Source organism: Lagopus leucura, unplaced genomic scaffold (assembly GCF_019238085.1).
Source record: "Lagopus leucura isolate 7727_CA_CO unplaced genomic scaffold, USGS_WTPT01 Super-Scaffold_100004, whole genome shotgun sequence".
NCBI classification, from domain to species: domain Eukaryota; kingdom Metazoa; phylum Chordata; class Aves; order Galliformes; family Phasianidae; genus Lagopus; species Lagopus leucura.
The window spans coordinates 65,138,723-65,158,566 of record NW_024962264.1 but is presented as its reverse complement, the minus strand read 5'-3'; the positions used below and the strand labels follow the sequence as shown (position 1 = coordinate 65,158,566).

At 45.6% G+C, this 19,844-nt stretch overlaps 2 protein-coding genes across 4 annotated transcripts in view; one reads left to right on the top strand and one right to left on the bottom strand.

Annotated features, from left to right (window-relative positions):
• EIF2AK3 (eukaryotic translation initiation factor 2 alpha kinase 3) overlaps window positions 1-1,643 on the top strand; it is a 41,335-nt gene extending 39,692 nt beyond the window's left edge. Inside the window, exon 17 of the mRNA XM_042871485.1 lies at window positions 409-1,643. Coding sequence (XP_042727419.1) covers window positions 409-585 — 177 coding nt within the window. The 3' untranslated portion in view covers window positions 586-1,643. The remainder of the gene's footprint in view (window positions 1-408) is intronic.
• Window positions 1,174-9,508, bottom strand: LOC122180064 (octopamine receptor-like). 3 transcript variants are annotated; one of them, XM_042871488.1, is made up of 7 exons: window positions 9,471-9,508; window positions 8,678-8,836; window positions 7,741-8,290; window positions 6,482-6,584; window positions 6,094-6,379; window positions 3,715-3,891; window positions 1,174-3,129 (listed from the first exon to the last, which is right to left on the bottom strand). In XM_042871488.1, exons 4-7 carry the CDS (start codon window positions 6,504-6,506, stop codon window positions 2,451-2,453), a joined length of 1,167 nt encoding a protein of 388 aa, XP_042727422.1. In that variant the 5' UTR covers window positions 6,507-6,584; window positions 7,741-8,290; window positions 8,678-8,836; window positions 9,471-9,508; the 3' UTR covers window positions 1,174-2,450. The 3 variants fall into 3 exon arrangements, with proteins under 3 accessions (XP_042727422.1, XP_042727421.1, XP_042727420.1); XM_042871487.1 differs by having other exon boundaries at window positions 8,678-8,871; window positions 9,471-9,505; XM_042871486.1 differs by lacking the exon at window positions 9,471-9,508 and having other exon boundaries at window positions 8,678-8,994.
• Between the last annotated feature and the right edge of the window lie 10,336 nt (window positions 9,509-19,844).

Here is a 19,844-nt window from a genome sequence, read left to right as displayed (position 1 = left end):
AACCTTCAGACTGTTCTCATACTTAAAGGAAAGCCATCACCATCAAAAAATACTGCATTGCTTTAAACATGGTGATTAAATGTGAAGCTCAAAATTACTCATGAATGACACTTAAAATATTTTAAAATTCTTATGATTTCAAATCTTACAAATGTTTTATAACTCCATTGAATCTTGGGCCAGTTTTGGTTTGCCAAATTGATTGTTGTCCTTGATAGTAAAAACAATTTAAGGAATAAATTACAGTGCTGTATTTTCCAACATTTAAATCACTCCTGACTTCTGTGCCAAAGCAGTAATGCCCAGATTACTAAGGAGGCGGTTGTTTATACTGACACGAAATCAGAGCATTAAATAGGAATGAAGGTATGAATTGGTTTGAGCAGCACGTCTCGTGCTTTCTTTCAGTACATCATGGTGAAGGACATGCTCTCTCCGAGTCCCACTGAAAGACCAGAGGCGGCTGCAATCATAGAAAATCCTGTATTTGAGGACCTGGAACTCCCAGCCAAACCAGTGCTGAGGCAGAGGTCACGGACAATGAGTCTATCAGGAAACAAGCATTCAAGACAACCAAGCAAATAATTATCCTCAGGATCACTTCTTCCACTCAGCGGGTTTTCAAGGGATTGTTCATCAGAAGGATCCTATGATGCAGAATGTCTATCTTGGAAATGTTTACTTATGCTTTCTTTTGCCATAGCCAATGTTTAAGATGTTGGATGGAGTTTTGTTTACTTTGACAGCCAACAAAAGCCACACTTTCCACATTCCATTTTTTTATCTGAACTGGTGGGTTCAGCGACTGTGCTTACCAATGTTGTGCTCCTTTATCTCTTTCTGGGGGGTTGGGATTTCTGGAAGATTTTTTTTTATACCCTTTTGTTTTTTGTTCCTGAAGCTTGTATATGTCTGCTTGCTGGGTAAGCGAGAGACCTGTAACATGTAAATAGAATTAAAATACTGTATTTTTATAGAGCAAATTACAGTCTCTAAGCCTAGTGAGTGTAGATCTGAATCACTTGCTCTTCGGTGAAATGAAGATGATTTGGGAGAAGAAAAACAGAAGAAAAACCACAAAATGATGACTCCATTTTTTGTCTCTGGTAGGTAAACTGGGAATCTGCACTATTTTTAAAGCAAAAAAATTACCACAGCTATACATACTGTCACTCTTCATAGCCAATCTTTACAGGAAAGTTTTTCATATTTCTACACTGTAGTAGATCTTAGGGAATGCATTTTATACAGATAAACCTGTAGGGAAGGGAAAGGAGCTTTTTGCTATTAAAAGAGGGCTTATAGACAACGGTTGGAAGAGCCATAATAAAAAATTATGTACAAAAATGTTGTGATTCTGACAATTTAAACCTAATGAAGTCATACGTGTCGTATGTAATCTTGTAGATTTGTACTTTAAAAAGAAAAATCAACTGGTAGGCATTTGTGTAATCTGCTAATTTAACTGCCTAATGCCGTGCTTTTATTTCTCATTGTAAATATGTTAATTTTTATTTATAAAATACAGAATCAATCCATTTGGGTTGGTGGTGTACAGAATGCACTCGCTATAATCGCTGAGCGCATTAATTATTGTGACTTATTTAAAGTCTAAATGATTTAATAAACTTTTTTATTTAAAACAGTAGTAGTGGCTTCTGTTCAAAACCTGCAGCTGTGTGCTGCAGGTGGCAGTCTCATGCAGCTGGAACTGGCAGCTAGTCTGTATCTGTAACTGGTTTACTTTCTTGTCCTGTACTTGCCCAATGCTGCAAGGAAATGAGATACAGACAGAGCAGGAAGCAAGGCTTGAGGTATCTCAGCATTTTTACAAGTGTGTGCTCCATCAGTGCTGCAAAGCTCAGCTCGTGGCAGAGCTGCACAGACTTCACAGTGCATTACAGGCAAGTAACTTTGCTGGTGTTGGGCACCTGTAAGCTGCAGCTCAGAGTGCAGAGAGCGTGCAGCTGAGCCCCGTGCTGCCTTTATTGAACACCAACTTTGCTCTTTGGCCACATCCTTCCCATCACCTCCCCTTTGCAGAATGACACAGGTGCACTACCACAACTGGTTAAGTTTATAATGTAAAGTGCAAGAGCTATAATTGCTGGATCAGAGAGATTGTTTCAACGTAAGCTGTAGGAAGTGACCACGATGTATACAGAGGAAGTCAAGTTGATGTTATACCGAAATATTTCTCTAGCATGAAGATTGAATTTGTCTTAGGAAGCACTCATTTTAAAAAATAATTACCCAGGAAGGAATTTGCTCCATTTGCTGTAGCAAACTGGTTCTTGTTCATAGAACTGTGGTATAATTGCATTTTAACCATATGCCCCCAGCTGTCACATTCCAGTCCCTTCTTCCCCTGTTTTCAAGACACTTATTCTTCCATTAGGACACGGTCTTGAATGTTCTGTACCACCTCCTCCAGTAACTGGTTCTGGACTCTATTGCTTGGGCTTGCCCTGCTGGGCATCACTGGGCACTGGCACTGTAATGCTGTAGTCCAAGTCTGGAGCAGTCTTGGTGAAGGTGGCTATGGAAACCATGTCTTCTCCAATGTCCACCTGAGACCTGTGCCTGCAGATGAGCAGCTTCCTCAGTGCCCGCTGGAAGTCCCTGTTGAGGAAAGCATAGAGCATGGGGTTGATAGTGGAATTGCAGTACCCCAACCAAGTGATGATCTTGAAGGTTTCAACCAGGACTGTGTTTGCGGAGTTGCTGCCCCTGGCAGCAAGCCACACGTTCAGGACAAAGTACGGCAGCCAACACAGCACAAAGACAGAAATGATGATGCTGATGGTCCGTGTGGCCTTGTTCTCCAGCTGCAGGTGGTTCTGCCGCTTGCTGTTAGGGTGGTAGTGGATGTCCAGGGTCTGAGACACGATACGAGTGGCCTTGAGCCGGGAAGCTCGATAGATGAAGAAGTACATACTGCACATGACCATGAAGGGGACGAAAAACGCAAGAGCAGATGCTACGATGGCAAAAATCCAGTTGGTGACGAAGATACATTCCGTGCCTGCATCGAAATCCACCCCGGGGATCTCATTCCAGCCCTTCATGACGGGAAGGAAGGAAATAAGGGAGGAGTATACCCAGACTGTGCAGGTCATCACAACGCATCTGCCAAAGGATGGGGAGAGGAGAGAGGGTCTGAGTTACTTTGAGCTGAGAACATCCAGTACAATTCAATCCCCATGGTAACATTTGTGGGATATCACTGTTCAGTAGTCCCACAGGACTTTGAGAAGCCACCGAGCACAGAACAAGCTGGAGTACAATAAGTCTATACGTGAACAGCTCTAATAACTGAGCACTAGGATCTGTGGCTTGAAGAATTGGGGTCAGTGTAAGAGGTGCTCTGAGCCAGGTGGGAGAAAAAAACAAAACAAAAAGAAAGGTTTTACAAAGGATTTTTATTAATATTTAAAGTAACAGCAGGCAGATTTTTCTGCTTGGTTTCAGTATTAGCTTCCAGCCATTACCCTCAGACAACCTTCTCCACCCTGCAGTCCTCACTTCAGTGTTTCACATGAAACCTTGACAGGAGGAACATTCTGCAAAACCTCAAATGGAGCGAAGTTTCTTTTCTCACACAGTTCTGATTTGGGGCAGAAAATGCCAACAGCTTATTTGGGCCCTGCTTGCTACAGGCTGTGGCCAAGTGAAAATTTGGAGAGAGCTGGAATGAGGAGCAACTGCACTCACCTGCCACGGGACATCCTTCTGGAATAGTGAGATGGGGTCACCACAGAGCAGTATCTGTCCAAGCTGATAAAGCACAGAGTGACAATGGAAGCGGTGCAGAACATGACATCAAAGGAGATCCAGACCTTGCAGAACAGCTTCCCGAATAACCACATCCCCGTCACCTCGTAAATGATGCTGCAAGAGAAATGGGTAGAAAACAAAGCTGGAAAGGCTGATTTAACGTATTTCAGGATTGCACTGAAATAATGTTTTTCACACGGAGGTGCTCAAGAGGAGTGCACAGCAAAGTTAAGGTCAGTTACACACCAGAGATTAGCCCTCCAAGAGCAATCCAAGGCATCAACCCATGCATAGAACGAGGCTGAAGAAGATCAAGCCCATCCTCCCTGCTTGTGCTGTAAGAAGTGCTCTGTTCCCAGAGTTCCTCGCATTTACGTCTGCACAGCTTTGTTCATCACCGCTTTTTCCAGTGCCCTTTGAAGCACTGACCTTTATCAATCTTCCTCGGTTCCTAAGGTGTGGAAGGTGCCCACTTTTCAACTCTTGGGTTAAAAGAGTGGAGGCTAGGAGGAAGCCTATGCAGCTTGTACCTTATATAGCCCAGAAACGCCTCAACCAAGGGAACACACCAGCAAAAAGCAGGCATTATGCCAAAATCATTCCCAGCAAAGTCAGAGGGGCCTGTAAGAAGTGAGCAGCGATGGAAGGAACATATGGCAGCTGTAGAAAAGCTGATGCGTGTTCCTATAGCATTCAGCTAGATGCAGTTTGCTTCCCTTCTCTGTAGCTCCTGGAGTGCTGCTGAAACAACCATTGTGTGGATTTGATGTGGAGAGCTGAGTAACAATCTGTTCCTGCAGAGCTTTAATTATCCTCTAACTTCACAGCTTTACGGTCAAATACAGTGGAAGCAGAGCAACAGCACTGCAGTGCCCTTAGGTGGGCTCTTAGGTTGGCAGAAACAGCCAACATGATGTCAGGAGCCAGGAATCAACGCCTGCTCTGCATTTAATTAGCAGCAGTTCATTAAAACTACTGGGAAAGGTTCTTTCAAAGCACGATAACTGCTCTGAGTGCATTAGCAGAGCACAGTGCTGTTGAAGGGCTCCAGCTCTTTTCCTTCCCTTTGACATGTGCTGCCATGCCCGCTGAGGAGCAAACTGCAATTTGGAAAAGCTATGTGGATGTGCAGCTGAGAACCATCAGCAAAATGAATCTCCTGGCGAGGTCTCTGCCTCATTCCCAGTGACTTCAATGGGGTACGAGCAGGTTAGGTCATCCTACAGCTAAGCTGTAACCAAGTCCCTGGGGTAAGAGACTGCAGCTGCTTTATCCAGCTCCAAGAGCACTGAATGCAGTGCAGCCATCTGCCGTACACAGACTTATGGCCACTCTGCAGCATGAGACAGCAGAGCCCACAAGTTGCCTTGGTTTCATAGAACCATAGGATCTTACAGGTTGGGAAAGATCTTTGAGATTACCAAGTCCCAGCACCAAACCATGTCCCTAAAGCCACATCCACACATCTTTAATACCTCCAGGGATGGGACTCCACCACTTCCTTCATTCAATATGGGGTGAGCATAAATTACCCTACTTCTACTCAAGTAAAATCCTTACTTTTGTACAGAGTGAGGAGGAGATGGCCTCTGTTTTGATAACAGTGACAGTTATCAATTTGCAATGGTAATATGTGTAAAACAATTCCCCAGACTCAGTGAATCACATTTGATTTCCCACTGAACACTGCAGCGTTTCTTGTCTGTTGATGTAAGCAAATGATCTGTCTTGAAAGGTCACCAACCTTCCCAACAAACCCCACTCAGCATTGGCTGAGCCAGAAGGAACAATGAAAATTCAGTGTTTTGCCATGAATATGAAGAACAACACCATTGCGATAGCCTAGCAAGTCCACTGATCTGAAATCCTTAAGTTTTCTTACACAAGTAAAGATGTAAGGGTTATTTTTACTTCTCCCTCCCACTACCAGAAGATAAAACAGAAGGTTAGAGCGGTATAAAACCAACTGCACATAATTTCACTGTGCTGATTTCAACAGACTGGGAGAGATGAGGGGAGAATATCCTCCGTGATTTGCTCTACCTTTGAAACGTTAGTGGCCCCCACGCAGTCATTGCAGTTAATGATGACACACCAGGAGTTGTCCCCACCTCTCATCCTCCAAATGCTGCCAAAACATTCAGCAACATTCAGACTGCCTCCATCACCCTGGAGCCCTTCCATAGCCAGCAAGAGAAAAAACTCTCCATTCATGACAAAAGAAACCTCACCAACAGGTTTGGGTCAGGAAACTGAGGCACAGAAACATCTGTAATCACTGACCCAGCATTCAGATCTTGGGCGAGCTCTTCTTACCTGAACGGCATGACAAGGCAAGCCACAAGGAAGTCTGCCATGGCCAAAGACATGATAAACATGTAGGTGACAGTCCGCAGCCTCTTTTCCACCACCGGGCAAATAAAGACTACTGTATTTCCCAGGAGTGTGACCAAGTCAATGAGGGTCAGTACGAGCCCGATGGCCACCTCCTGGAGGCCGATCCCTGCCCATCTGCCAGCTCCTTTCACAAAGGATGACGTAGAAGAGAAATTAGAGAGCCACGACTCATTTTTGTCCATCAGCATCTTCCCACCGTTAAGAGCTGAAAGAGAGAAAAAGGGGGAAATATAAACACTTCAAAGCACGGTGAAAGGAAGTACAGAAAACATTTATGTTCTGCTGGCTTCAAGGAAAATCCACACACCCTGCTGTGCCTCTGCCATCACCATCCCATGGTCATCAGCTCAGAAGCGTCTGGTACAATGTGCTGTGCTGGCTGAAGTTCTCCCTGGAAATTAAAACCTCTCCTGTGAAGGACAAACGAAGAGTGCTGAGAAGAGAGGGAACTCAAGCAAACAACTGTAAGCCAAATTAAAGCAGCTCTGCTAAGTCCCACTCAGCAAGAAGCCATAGCCTCAAAATACATCCTTGGGATCACCTCATGCTATCCACAGACCAGGTGAGACTGCTAACCCAGGCTGGGTGCTTTCATAATCCATAGTTTATACATAGCCTGGATTGTCCTGTTTGTTTTCGAGGCTCTGAAGGTATGATTTTTCTCCCACAGGTAGAGAACAGTAGGCAGCTCCATCCCATGCTCTGAATCGCAACCAGAGCTGCCAGTAATCCTTATGGCAAGCAACTAATTTAGGGCCTTGGGTGCAGCAGACTTGTGTTCCCTTCTGAGCACAGCAGGGATGCTCCCAGCTCCTCAGTGGGTCAGGATAAATGTCCCCATGACCCAATATGCCAGTGATGGGCCCTTTAATGTCTGTCACACTCCCCAGCACCCTCATAACCGCTTGGTCAGCATGAAGAGCCCTCAACAACTTGCTTATTCCTCATACGGAAGCAATTTCAGGCTCCTGGACACCCCTGCAGCTCCTCTAACACTGTGATAAACCGAACCTGCAAACAATTTCCAAGAAGTGAAAGTACTGTGGATTTATATAATGACATAATGATGTTCCCTGTTTTGTCTCTGATCCCTTCTCACTGCAATTCCTAATGCTGTTTGCTGCTTTTGATTGGCACTTAGCACTAAGATGACCTGTTCGTGATCTAAAGATCTCCTTCCTGAATGGCAGTGCTCAGCTCAGAGCCCACTGCTGCACACACAAAGGTAGGAAGCAATCAGGTTCCTTCCCTTGCATCATCACTGAAGTCTGCCACTTCACAGCTAAATTTCTCCTTCCATTTAATGCTCTGTCACTGAGCCTCATAAAAGCTTCTCTGCAATTTTTTGGGTCAGGCCTCACAGCGTTAAGATGGGCTCCCAAGACACAGAAAACTCAGATCTCACTCAATTTCAAGTTTTTCTCCTGTTTTTCCTTTGCACCTGAATAATTATAGATGGGAGCGCTGTGTTTGCTGCCTGAGGTGTTTAGATGTGACACATCTGCCCATCACACGTGCCCACGTGATTCTTTGGTAAGCATTTGTACAAAGCAGATCATCACTTACACACAGCTGCTCTGGTGATGATCCGTGAGCACGTGCTGCATTCAAACTTCGAGGAGAAGAAGTCTGTCTTTGCAGTCTCTCTATGATGCTCAAGTACCACTTTAGTTACTGGTACAGGCTGGCTTCGAAGGTCTTTCCTAGTGAGAATTCTAACAGCAAGCTGCTTATAATGCAGGATACATATAGAAGGACACAACAGTGCTCAAACAGAGGTGACAAACATGTCCACATTCACAAAGCATCGAAGAAACACACGTATTATTGTTTGGTTATGACACAAAGACACACTGAGCAGCTGGAAACCAGGCACTCCTCATCTGGCCTTCTATGCCATTTCTCCAGCAAGAAATTCTCAGCAAAAAGAAGGTTGTTGGATGCTTGAAACTTCAGAGCTGGGTCAGGGTGCAGACAACAGGGTCCTGCTGCTCCTGGCTGCATTTCAAGCATCCCCACAGAGTCCTGGAAGTGCGTCTGCACACTGTGTTACACAGATTAGCCAGCAACTTCTTTCTTGCTTGCTAAGAAATGCTTCTTCTGAGTCACCTGGAGCCTTGTTAACACAGAAAAGCAGCAATCTTAAAACTTCTGGGACAAAACAGGATGGGCCATCCTTCCAAGAGATGTACTTAGCTAAACCCTGCTAACCAAGGAAAAGCACAGGACAACATGCAGCTATGCCTCCCCACTGTGCTCCCACCTGTAAAGCAGTGAACCACAGAATATCCTGAGTTGGAAGGGACCCACAAAGCTTTTCAGGTATGTAAAGCATGCCTAAAAGACGGCTGCACCAGCAAGCACTGCCCAGCACTACTCTCTCCTTTTCCATCTGCAGAGTAGCATTTTTAGTACAAAAGATGATTTCTTCCCACCCCCAAATCAGCGCAGAATAACTCTAGAGCAGGTCTGGAAACACACCAGCAGCAAGCACGATCCTTACCTTCAAACCTGACCACGGCCACAGCTGGGTGAAGCATCACAGCAGCATCATAGAGCAGCAGTGGGATGCATCATGCAGGACACCACAGTCCATTCCCACTCGGTGCTTGGAGTTGGGCTGCATGCAAGCATCGTCTGCTCCACCGCCGTGCATCAAACCCTGCAGAAGTGAGTCTGCTGCTCTTCTCGGAAGAGCTGGCAGGAAGCAGTAAAACTCAGGGCAAACTTAAACCTGCAGTGTGAGGGTCAGAGAGCCCACAGGTGTCGGGGGTGCAAAACCCCAAAAGCCAAGGTGTGAACCTCAACCTGCAGGGATGCGAGCTCACAACCCCAGGGCTTCAAAACCGCAACCGCTGGGGCTACAGATCTTCAAGATGTTGGGTTCAGACCCCCCAACCCCGGGGATACCAGCACCCAAGATGCAAACCCGCAGCCCCCGGGATGCAAAACCCCGTGTGGTGGGGGTGCAAAACCCCAACCGTGGGGGTTGCAGGTCCCCAAACCTGCGGCTGCCTGCACCCGAGATGCAAACCCGCAGCCCCCGGGATGCAAAACCCCGTGATGCGGGAGTTCAAAACGCCATCCCCCGGGATTCAAAACCCCATATCCTGGGGGGTGCGGAATCCCCACGGGCGAGCCGCGCATCCCTGCGGGTACAAAGCCCCCACCCCCGAGCACGCAAAGCCCCAACCCGCGTAGAAAACCCCCAGCGGCGAGAGCTCGGGGAGGCACAGCCAGCACTCCCGGCTCAGTGCCGGAGGGTCTCCCGTTGCCCCCAGCCGGGCTGCACTTACCGGCAGCAGGCGGTGCCCCGGCCCCAATCCCTCGGGAGACCTCGGCCGCCCCGCCCCGCCCCGCCTCCCAGAGCCTCCACCCCTCGGGTTCCTCGTCTGCAAAACGAATGGTTTGGTTTTGGTTTGGTTTGGTTTGGCTTTTTTTTTTTTTTTTTTTTTTTTTTTTGGATGAGGGAGTCTGGAGTGTTTTACGTCGGATTTGTTGCTTCAGAAATAGCGGATCACCCTCTGAAGGTAATGAAGTCTGCTTTAAGTGGTGCTTTTCAACTCCAGCAATGAAATTAAACAGGAAAAGGAAAGGGAAAAAAATAAAAATTGATATCACAATTATCTATCTATCTATCTATCTATCTGCCTATCTATCTACCTACCTACCTCCCTCCCTCCCTCCTCTTTAGGGAGCTGTTGGGGAGGAACAGAATGAACAGATGTCCAGAAGAGGGCCATGAAGATGATCAGAGGGCTGGAGAAGACAGATGAAGACAGGCTGAGGGAGCTGGGCTTGTTCAGCCTGGAGAAAAGAAGGCTGTGGGGTGACCTCATTGCAGCCTTTCAGTACCTAAAGGGAGCCTACAAATAGGAGGGGAGCCGACTGAAAGGGTAGACAACAGCAGGACAAGGGGAAATGGTTTGAAGTTGAGAGAGGGAAGATTTAGGTTGGATGTCAGCGGGAAGTTCTTCACTATGAGAGTGGTGAGGTGCTGGAACAGCTGCCCAGAGAGGCTGTGGATGCCCCGTCCCTGGAGGTGTTCAAGGCCAGGTTGGATGGGGCCCTGGGCAGCCTGGTCCAGTATTAAAGGAGGAGGTTGTTGGCCTTGCATGTGGCAGGGGGTTGGAGATTCGTGATCCTTGAGGTCCCTTCCGACCAGGGCCAGTCCGTGATTCTGTGATTCTATGATTATAGATTCTATCTACATTGTAAATAACATGGGACTGGATAAATAGGCCCTGAGGAATGTCAGATGTGTTTTATTTTCTCTTTGTCTTTTCAGGAGGAAACATGTGAAGGCCCCTTGTTCAGCATTGTTTATGCAGGGCAACTGCATGAAGACTAGAAGGAAGAAGTGAGCATTTGCCTTCCTCTCTATCTTGATTCAGCCAGGTGTGAAGCTCTGCAGTCATCTCAGTGCTCAGCACTGCTGCTCTGCTCCCTTCTCCAAAGGCTGTGGAGGGGATACATGGTCCTCATTTTGCCTGTCCCAGTTGTCTAAGTTACATACTTGAAGTAAAGAGCATGGAATGACATTTAGCCCTCTATCACTGCTGAAAAATCAGGATCCTCCCAGAATATACCCTGTGAAATCCATGGGAATTGCTGGAGCCTAGAACAGAGTTCATCAGGCATTTATTGTCGCAGCAATCATTATTTGAAGGCAGAGAGAAGATTTATACAGATGTGGAGTTACAGACAGAATAGAAGAAAATAGCAGCAAGTGTTTGTAAGTACTGGGGTGTTTTTATGAATGCCCAACATTTTTCATCCTATGGGGCAATTTTCATAGAATCACAGAATGGCCTGGGTTGAAAAGGAGCACAATGCTCATCCAGTTCCAACCCCCTGCTATGTGAAGGTCACCAACCAGCAGACCAGGCTGCCCAGAGCCACATCCAGCCTGGCCTTGGATGCCTGCAGGGATGGGGCATCCACAGCCTCCTTGGGCAACCTGTTCCAGTGCATCACCACCCTCTGTGTGAAAACATTCTCCTAATATCTGACCTAAACCTCCCTGTCTCAGTTTAAAACCATTCCCCCCTGTTCTATCACTATCCACCCTCATAAACAGCCGTTCCCCCTCGTGTTTATGCACTCTCTTCAAATTTGGGGTCACCGAATGGATTCCACTTGGAGAGCAGAAAGGATTTCCTTCAAAACTTTCAAGACCAAACTTGAAAACAGAATAAAAGCCTCCCATTGCAGTGCTGACACACCCCAGTCTTTACTGGTGTTGGGAATGCAAACAAAGAGCACCCAAACAGAGAGCAGGACAAAGATGAGTGTGATTTCATGGGAATCTCTGGAGCACAGACTGTGGGACTATCATTCCTCTCTATGGCAGCGAGCAGCACCATCTGAATCTTCATCTGACACCTTGAGGGGACCTTGGGCAATTTATCCCCTGAGAAAAGATGTAACGCTGTCAGATCACAGTCCTTGCACACTGACTGATAATGCAACAGAAATTTGGTAGTGCTTCTCAGCAGAATGTTTCTGCCTGTGAAAGGGCACGTCCTGGTTATCAGATGGTCAGGTTTGTAATGTGGGCACCCTGCTTTCCCTGCTTACACCGCTGCACTTTCTCCCATGGATCACGGTGTTTTGCAAACAAAAGCCTGTTGTCCAGAAGGAGCCTTTGTATTTCCCCTGTGTGTTAATGAGCCATCAACCAAGACTCAGTGAGTAAGGACAACATTCCCCCTAAGTGCCCCAGACTGGGATACCAAGGCTGGGTTTGCACTGTGTAACTCAGTGGGCACTTTGGGCTCTCAAAGCCCTTTGAGAAATTCAAGCCCAAGAGGTACCACAACTCTCAAGCTGAGTCATCAGGACGTTTCTGTCAGCCTCCATCACTTGCCAAAAACTGCTCAATGAATCAGCATCGAGGTCTGAAACAAGAAGCTCTGGGTTCTGTGTGATAACATTTAGTGTCTAATATGAGGGAGGGGTGTTGCAAATGCTTACCTTGGAAGGAAAGAGCAGCAGTGCCAGAGTGATACGTGGTGTTCTGAGTGAGAGGAGAGCACAGAAAAACAGTGGAAAAAGGCAATTTATCCCACAGAGTGCCACAGTCCAGTGCCTATTTAAATAGCTGCAGAATTTTTGCTTACATCCAACAGTTGTGTTTCATGGCTCTGCTGTATTTCTGGCAACAGCAATGAAATTGTATTATAAATCTCTGAGGAAAAAAAAAAAATCATGTCTGACACTTACCATGAAAACCACTTCTCAGGCTAAAGTAAGTTGCCAAAGAAGATTTTCTTTTCCCTTTCTATTATTGTCCTGACAAGCTGGACAAGGGCTGCTTTCTCTTGTGCTGAAAAGATCTAATTATATTCATACATAAAAAAGCAGAAGGCAGCAATCATTTGTCTTGTGTGACTCATCACTGTCTTTCCAAATGTCATCGATGCTGGCAAGCTAACTACAGCCACGAAACACATTAATGCCTCACAAGGCTGCTCGGCTTGATGGCAGGCTGACAAGGATTAGGCTGAGTAATTGGGAGGAGATGGGAGGAAGGTATCCAGTGGACACCTGGTATTGTGCTACAGATATTGCAGAAGGGAAACCACTGAAAGACAAACCAATGCCTTCAATGGCAACTCCCGTAGCAATGGCTTCTGCAACCCATTAAACTTGAGGAAACAGAGCATTGTCCAAGTGGAAAAGGAAACATCCATATTGGCAACACCTAGGAGCAACAGTGACATGAATGCAACCATTCCCTTGTTTTGTTTTCTTCCATTCACCATTGCACATCCCAGAGACCAAACCCAGACCTGCTCTTACCAAGCCTCTGCTGCCATAGCTTGGACAAACTTGTTGCTTGGACATGGGAAGCATGTTGGAAAGGACCACAAGTTCCTCATGTATCACAGACACAAGCTGAGCTCTTCTCTGAGGTTTTCCTACCTTCATCAGGCCATGCAGCTGTTCAGCATAGGAAGCCACACTGGGCTGAACAGATGGAGCCAAAAGATCCAATGGGTCTCCTAAGGGCAAGCTATGCCTAAAAAAATCATAGATAGCTCGGAAAGCCCTGAAAGACTTCGTGCATCCCTCCATAGCAAGGTGGGCAGAGTATTTCCAAAGCAGAATTTTTCCTGAATGGCACAGATTTGCTGACAGCTCTTGGTCCACCAGTCTGCTCCAAAGAACATCGCTGTTCCTGTTCTACAGTCCTAACTGAAAATGCATCCTCTTGCTGCTTAATTGTGATCAGCAGAACCCAGCACCCGGCCTCATTCACACACACTATGATTCTGGTGTGGTTGCAGCTCCTTAACAAAGACTTCATCTCTTGGCACAAGTGGAGGTGCCTCACCTTTGGGGAGGATTCAGGGTAGGAAATCATGAGCTAAAAAGAACTCAGATAGACAGGAACGTTGCAGAAAGCGAAAGAATTGAACAAGATGCTTTTTTGGGGCCAGAACATTAAATCTCAGACCTTCCCATGCTATGATGATACACCACATTCTCCTTTGCAAACAGCTGAATTACATTTATAACAATCAATAAACGTAACTGTGGTTTGTTTTTGGCTGCAATTGAGTATCTCCTTTCAAATCTTATCGCTGCCCACCCACATCAAATGGGTTAGACATCAAGCACAAATGTAACAGAGACTACACTATAGTGAAGAATGAAGCAACAGCAAATGGATCCTATTTTTTTCCAAGGCATTTCCAAATCCAGGATAGAGCAGGGTCTTTTTACCGATGTGATTCACAGATGAAGAATTAGAAGTTGTCTGGTAGCATTCCACACTTCAGGATATGTTTGAGGATCTCAAAATCAGCATCGCTTGTCTTTAGCTTAACTAATGCCACGCCATGTCTTGCAGCTCCACGGGTGAAAACTGAACAGAGCAATGCAGGATCTGTGTGGGATAATTGCCCACAGATGTGCTGGGAACACACACCTGATCTGAATACTCACAGAAGTGTTAGGTGAAATGAGGATGAATTTAAACTCACAGAATGAGAAACACGCGGCTTCACTTGGATGGGAAATCAAACTGGCTGCGGTGTTTTGCTTCACAAGTAAGCAAGCTTTGGGGAGATGGAAGGAGCATGTGGTGGAAATCAGGCATTAGACTTCCAGGGTTTATTACACGGTGTGTGAACCTTACTAGGTCATAAAATCTGGATGACAGGAGAAGGGCAGGGATGCAAGGTCGGTACAGGAATTCAAGAGATGGAGCTGCTGGGGGAGCCAGCCAGCACCATGACTCATGCTGGTCAGATACTGAAGTGCATGCTGGCACCTCTGCTGTGCTGCCCAGCCGTGCCCAACGCATGGCTGCTGGGCTCAGAAAGAGCAGCAGAGAGGGAAAATCCATCTGTTATACCATGAAAGAGGCTTAAAATGGACCGGGCACCTCGTCTACTAAGATGAACTACTGTGTGATGGAATACATCGCTTTTTAGGAACAGAACAAAAATCCATCATGTCAAAATCTCATCTTTCCAGGAGCAAATGTAAAGTAAATGGAGAAATGAATGAAAAACTGTAGCACGAATCGCTTTATCTAGTCAAGAGCTCATGAACAAAGCCCAAAAATGTACTGCTGGTCAGGCTGAGTCCTAAGGATCCCAGAAGACCTCCTTTCACAGTAATGATCTTCTTGCTTTTCACTGCCTGACCTGGAATAGTAAAACATAAAATTACCTTCTTTTTACTGTACTGTTTTTCATGACTGGCTCCAGCTCTGGCTCTGGCAACCTGATCTTAATGAAATTTGGAAACATTCAATTCTGCTGAACACCTTTCTCATCTCAGTGAGACAATATGCACTTTGCTCCCACTTCCATCCCACGTGCTTTTGCTGTTTGAGCTTCTGTCACACGAGTGTCTAGGAAGGAGTAACACTAAGAAGGGGAAGATGTATTATATATCTATTTATGAATGTATGTGTGCAGGTACTAAAAAAAGTCTCTGTACATAACAACAGAGGGTGGCTACATTCTGCTTTCCAATCAAAAGACTGCTTTCAGGGGAAGTCAGACTTCACCATTACTAAGCTATTATTTCTATAATAAATGGAACAATATTCTTCCTCCTCTGCTTTCTTTCATGAATTTTACTCCCATCCTTGGGAGAGCGGAGTGCTGGAATGAAGCCCGTATGATTTAGAGTCTGTCAGAGCTGCGGTGGCACTGCTCTCAAATCCCATTGTCTGCACACAGCAGAAAGCTTCTCACCAGATAAAACACAGAGAGCAAAAGCTGAACGTCTCACAAATGCATAATTCTCAGGCTGAAAAAGAAGGCATCCAGCTCTGAGAGTGGATCTCATCATGCAGGTAGAAGCATCTTTGGAAAGACACTTCTCCATCATGACCAGAGCAGCTTCTGGAAGTGAAGAGAGTCCAGCTCTGAGCCTTTATGAACGTTCTGTATTTTACTCAGTGATTATCTGTATAGATAATCTGCATAACCATACTAAAATACCAGTCCCTAGGGCTTTCCTCATTAAAAACTGAGTTCCCTAGGTACCCATTAGACAAGCTGCTTCTTGCCTTGTTTCTTCCTGGTCCTGTGAAATTTGCCTTTCTACAGCACAGTCCAGATCAAGAGGAACCCGAGCAGTCCTGTGAGGCAGCACCATAAGCCTGATTGCTTCTGGTTCAATGTTAGGAAGGATCTGTTCTCAGAAAGGTTGGTAATGCATTGGCACAGGATGCCCAGGGAGGTGGTGGAGTCCTGGGAGGTGTTCAAGAGCCATGGAGATGTGGCACAGAGGGACATGGGTTAGTGGGAACGGTGGGATGGGTTGGGGTTGGACTTGGTGGTCTTTTCAACCTTGTTATTCTATGATTCCTCCTGCAGATATCTTTTGTGTTAGACTGTTACCCCAGTGTCAGCTGCTCCCATCTCTGCATCCTTAACACGCTGCTTATCGTTGTTATAGGTATTAACCACAGACCTGGCTTATTTATGAATTCCCAGCAGCATCAGTCTAGAGATGTATAGCTAGGTGCTTACCCAAAGTTCTCAGTCCAATCTGTGCTTTAGCTGCTTGGATTTTAGCCCTAAATTCTGCTGATAACTTCTGCTAGACAAATATAATTTATACTGGGTGAATGGAGATGGATTCAAAGAATTTGAAACCAGACTCTTTATATTAGCAGATTTGCTGAATCAGTTTTAATTCATTTTGATAAGTAACGTTTGAATATAGAAATAGCTGCATGTGGCTCTGTGGATGTCCCTGTGTTCTCTTTGCTAAGTGGTCTCCAAGGTTTGCGTGCAACCCCAGCAGAGATGGTTGGCTGAGACCCTGCTGGAAACCAAGTCCACAGGTACAGAAAGCTGCAGTTCCCAAAGCTGCATCCTGGGGAATGGGTCCTCTCAAAGGATCTTCAGGTGTTAGCCTACCTGGCAATTTCCCTGGATTATTTCAGCCCAGAGATATCAAGATGGCATTTCTAATCGCTGGTCTTATGGGGTTTTTCCCCTTTCTTTCCTAAAGCTCCTGTTACAAGACCATTAACAGAGAGCACTGTGTGCTGTTCCCTTCTCAGTGAAAACACAAGATGTCCTCAAAGGCTGCACTAATTAGAACAGCTCAAGCTCTTTTCCAGTGAGATGACTACTTGCAAAATGCTACTCCATTAAATACATGTATTATATATAATAGAAACACAGACAAGAAAATCTCTTGGAGAGCAGAAACCAGAACAGTTTCCAGTAACAGAACAAAACCCTGCCCTAGTGAGGGGTGCCCACTGCCCAGTTCAGACCCATCCACCACCATCTTGGCTGTTTCATACATCTTGGTTTTGCTCTGTGTCATGGTAAAGCCTTTTTTTTCTGGATAGTGCTTGTTATAATGGCCTCAAGGGACCTTTAGATGTTCATTTACTTTACCAGGGTCCAAAAATACTTAGCTCAAGTCAATTAAATTTTTAATTAAACACGCATTAGGAGGGGAACCTTGCAGATGAAATTATTTCATTTCTTTTTTCATAGGCCGAGCAATCAGTTGAGTTTGGCAACTTCTGCACTGCAAAAAGTTAAAGCCCAAGAACTCCTCTAACATTCACTCGTGAGCTGTGTGACTCACAAAATTGGTTCTCTCAGAGCAGAAACCCTGCAATTCCGTTTCTTTTCCCCAGGGTGTTGATTTATGTATTGATCGTATTCCCCAGGTTCCTCCGATAGCAGGTTTGCCATTTTAAAAGCAGCCAGCACCTCATTTGTGGGCACTGCACGTCTGTAAGGGCAATACATGCAATTCTACAGCTCTGCTGTTAAAGCAAGAGTGTGTTGAATAATTGACCTGCACCAGCATCCTCCACCATTTGAATGATAACAGATATTTTTAAAAGATCGGTCTGGAAAAGTAGAAAGTGTCTGAAGTGATTCAAAACAGAAAGATGTGCTAAAAATATGGTTTATAAAGGCTCTTCTGGGAATCTGAGAATGGTTTCAGTTGAATGAGACCTTGATGGAATGGTTTGAGTTGGAAGGGACCCTAAAGGCCATCTGGTCCAACCCCCCTGCAATGAGCAGGGATACCTGCAGCTCCATCAGGTGCTCAGAGCCTCGTTCAGCCTGACCTTGAGTGTCTCCAGGGATGGGGCATCCACCACCTCTCTGGTCAAACAGATGGTATTGAGAAGATATTCAGATACTTGGTATCCAGAAGAGACAGTTGATGAGATTGATGTTAAAAAAAAAAGCTTCAGTCTCCTTAATGCACAAAAATCCCATACCAACTGGATAGCAGGCTGCAGACAGTGTTTCTGTCAGCAGGAATGGACCCCAGCCTTTTGTGCCTGGTAACAGGGAAAGGGAAACATTTCTGAATCTTCATCCAGTCATTTGCAGGGAGATTGCTAATGCCAGGAGCCGAATGAGCAGAACATTTTAACCCAGAAAATGCTCCTGAGATACCCAGGAGAGCCTGTGAGCTTCCAGAGGTGTAGACTACCATTTACTGATTTACTTTGAGCGGAGGATTAAAGAAGCCACAGTTATCCAGGTGTAATAATTTGTGGGTTGTTGGAAACACAGCCACAGTCACTGTCCTCCTGTGGTTTGTCCTCATCACCATCCCTGATAAATGTGGGATAAAAAATCCAGAACTGGAGCCAATTTGTATTTTTTCACTTCCAACTTTGATGTGTGAAAAACAGCCTGTTTTAACCTCGGTGCTCTGACTTTAGTTTTTATTTTGTATGTCAGTCCCAAACCAAGGTGATACCATCAGTATGAATTACAGCTGGGCTCAGACCATCCCCAAAGAGGAACTGGGATCCTATTCCTTAGTTAGACAGACAACTCCCTGGAGATCCTTGCTACCCAAACCACAGGGATGCACAGACTTCCACTGCTGAGCCATGGCTCTCAGCAGGAACGCATTAAGGGTTTAAACTTAAATAAAGTATTCTTGCTTATCTTGGAGATGCTCCTGGGATTCCTGAAATAAGCAAAAGCACCCCTCTTCCCACCCAGTGAGATCTCTGGCAATGCTTGACATCTGGATAGTGTTTTTCCTACAAATACAGTATTGTGCCTATCACTGGGTTGAAGCACACACACACGTAGAAATATTCATCCATAAGCATGAATACACACTCATGTTAGACAGAAAATGATCAAGACCAAACCCTAGCCATAAAGCTGAGCATCCTATACTGGCTTTCATCCACACTAATCAGGACTAGTCCTCTGTAGCAGCTTGTCTTGGGGAGTTAAGGTGCTGCTTTGGTGATTCAGCTGAGTGCCTGGCCCTTTGGTGTAGCAGCATAGATGTGCCCACAGGATTCCCTATTCTCCAAGATCTCTTTCAATATGGTAACACACACACAAAAAAAGTCTTTTCTCACTATCACCCTCTAATCTGGCGATTAATTATTCATAGCATTGAGGTTTTTTGAAAACCTTTGTTGAGAAAGGAAGAAAGGAAAGGGTCCCTCCCATCTCCAAGGGAAGAAAAAAAAAAGAAAACAGGACAGTATTTAAATAGTAAAACCTCTGTTATAGGATATGAAGTAACTATGGAAAACGTGAATCTGGGAGCAGCTTTATCAGGAGGTGACTCAGGCAATGGTTGTCCCAGAAGAGCCATCTCTGCAATGTAGGATGGTGTCTGTTCTGCAGCACTGAAGTGGCTTAGTGGGTGACTGTCATTCCAGCCTCTGGTTTCTGCCTCTCCCCAGGAAGCTGGAGCTCACATTCAGGCACGTTTCCTCTTCTTTCTGGGGATGAAACTGGGGGAAAGAGGGATTCCTTCAAAGCAATATTTGTTCACAAAACAAACCCAATCTTTTCTGGTGACAAAGCCATTCAAAAATGGGGATGGATGTCATCTTGTTCTGGCGTTGCTGGAAATCTAGTGGCTGTAGTGACAGCTGACTCTGCTCTGAAATAGATGAGAGGTTAGATTAGATTAGGTCAAAAACGAATGGGATAATACCATAATTTTGGGAGGAAGTTTTTCACACAGAGGGAGATGAAGCACTGGAACAGGTTGCCCAAGGAGGCTGTGGATGCCCCATCCCTGGAGGCATTCAAGGCCAGGCTGGATGTGGCTCTGGGCAGCCTGGTCTGCTGGTTGGTGACCCTGCACATAGCAGGGGGTTGGAACTGGAGGATCATTGTGGTCCTTTTCAACCCAGGCCATTCTACGATTCTATGATAATAATT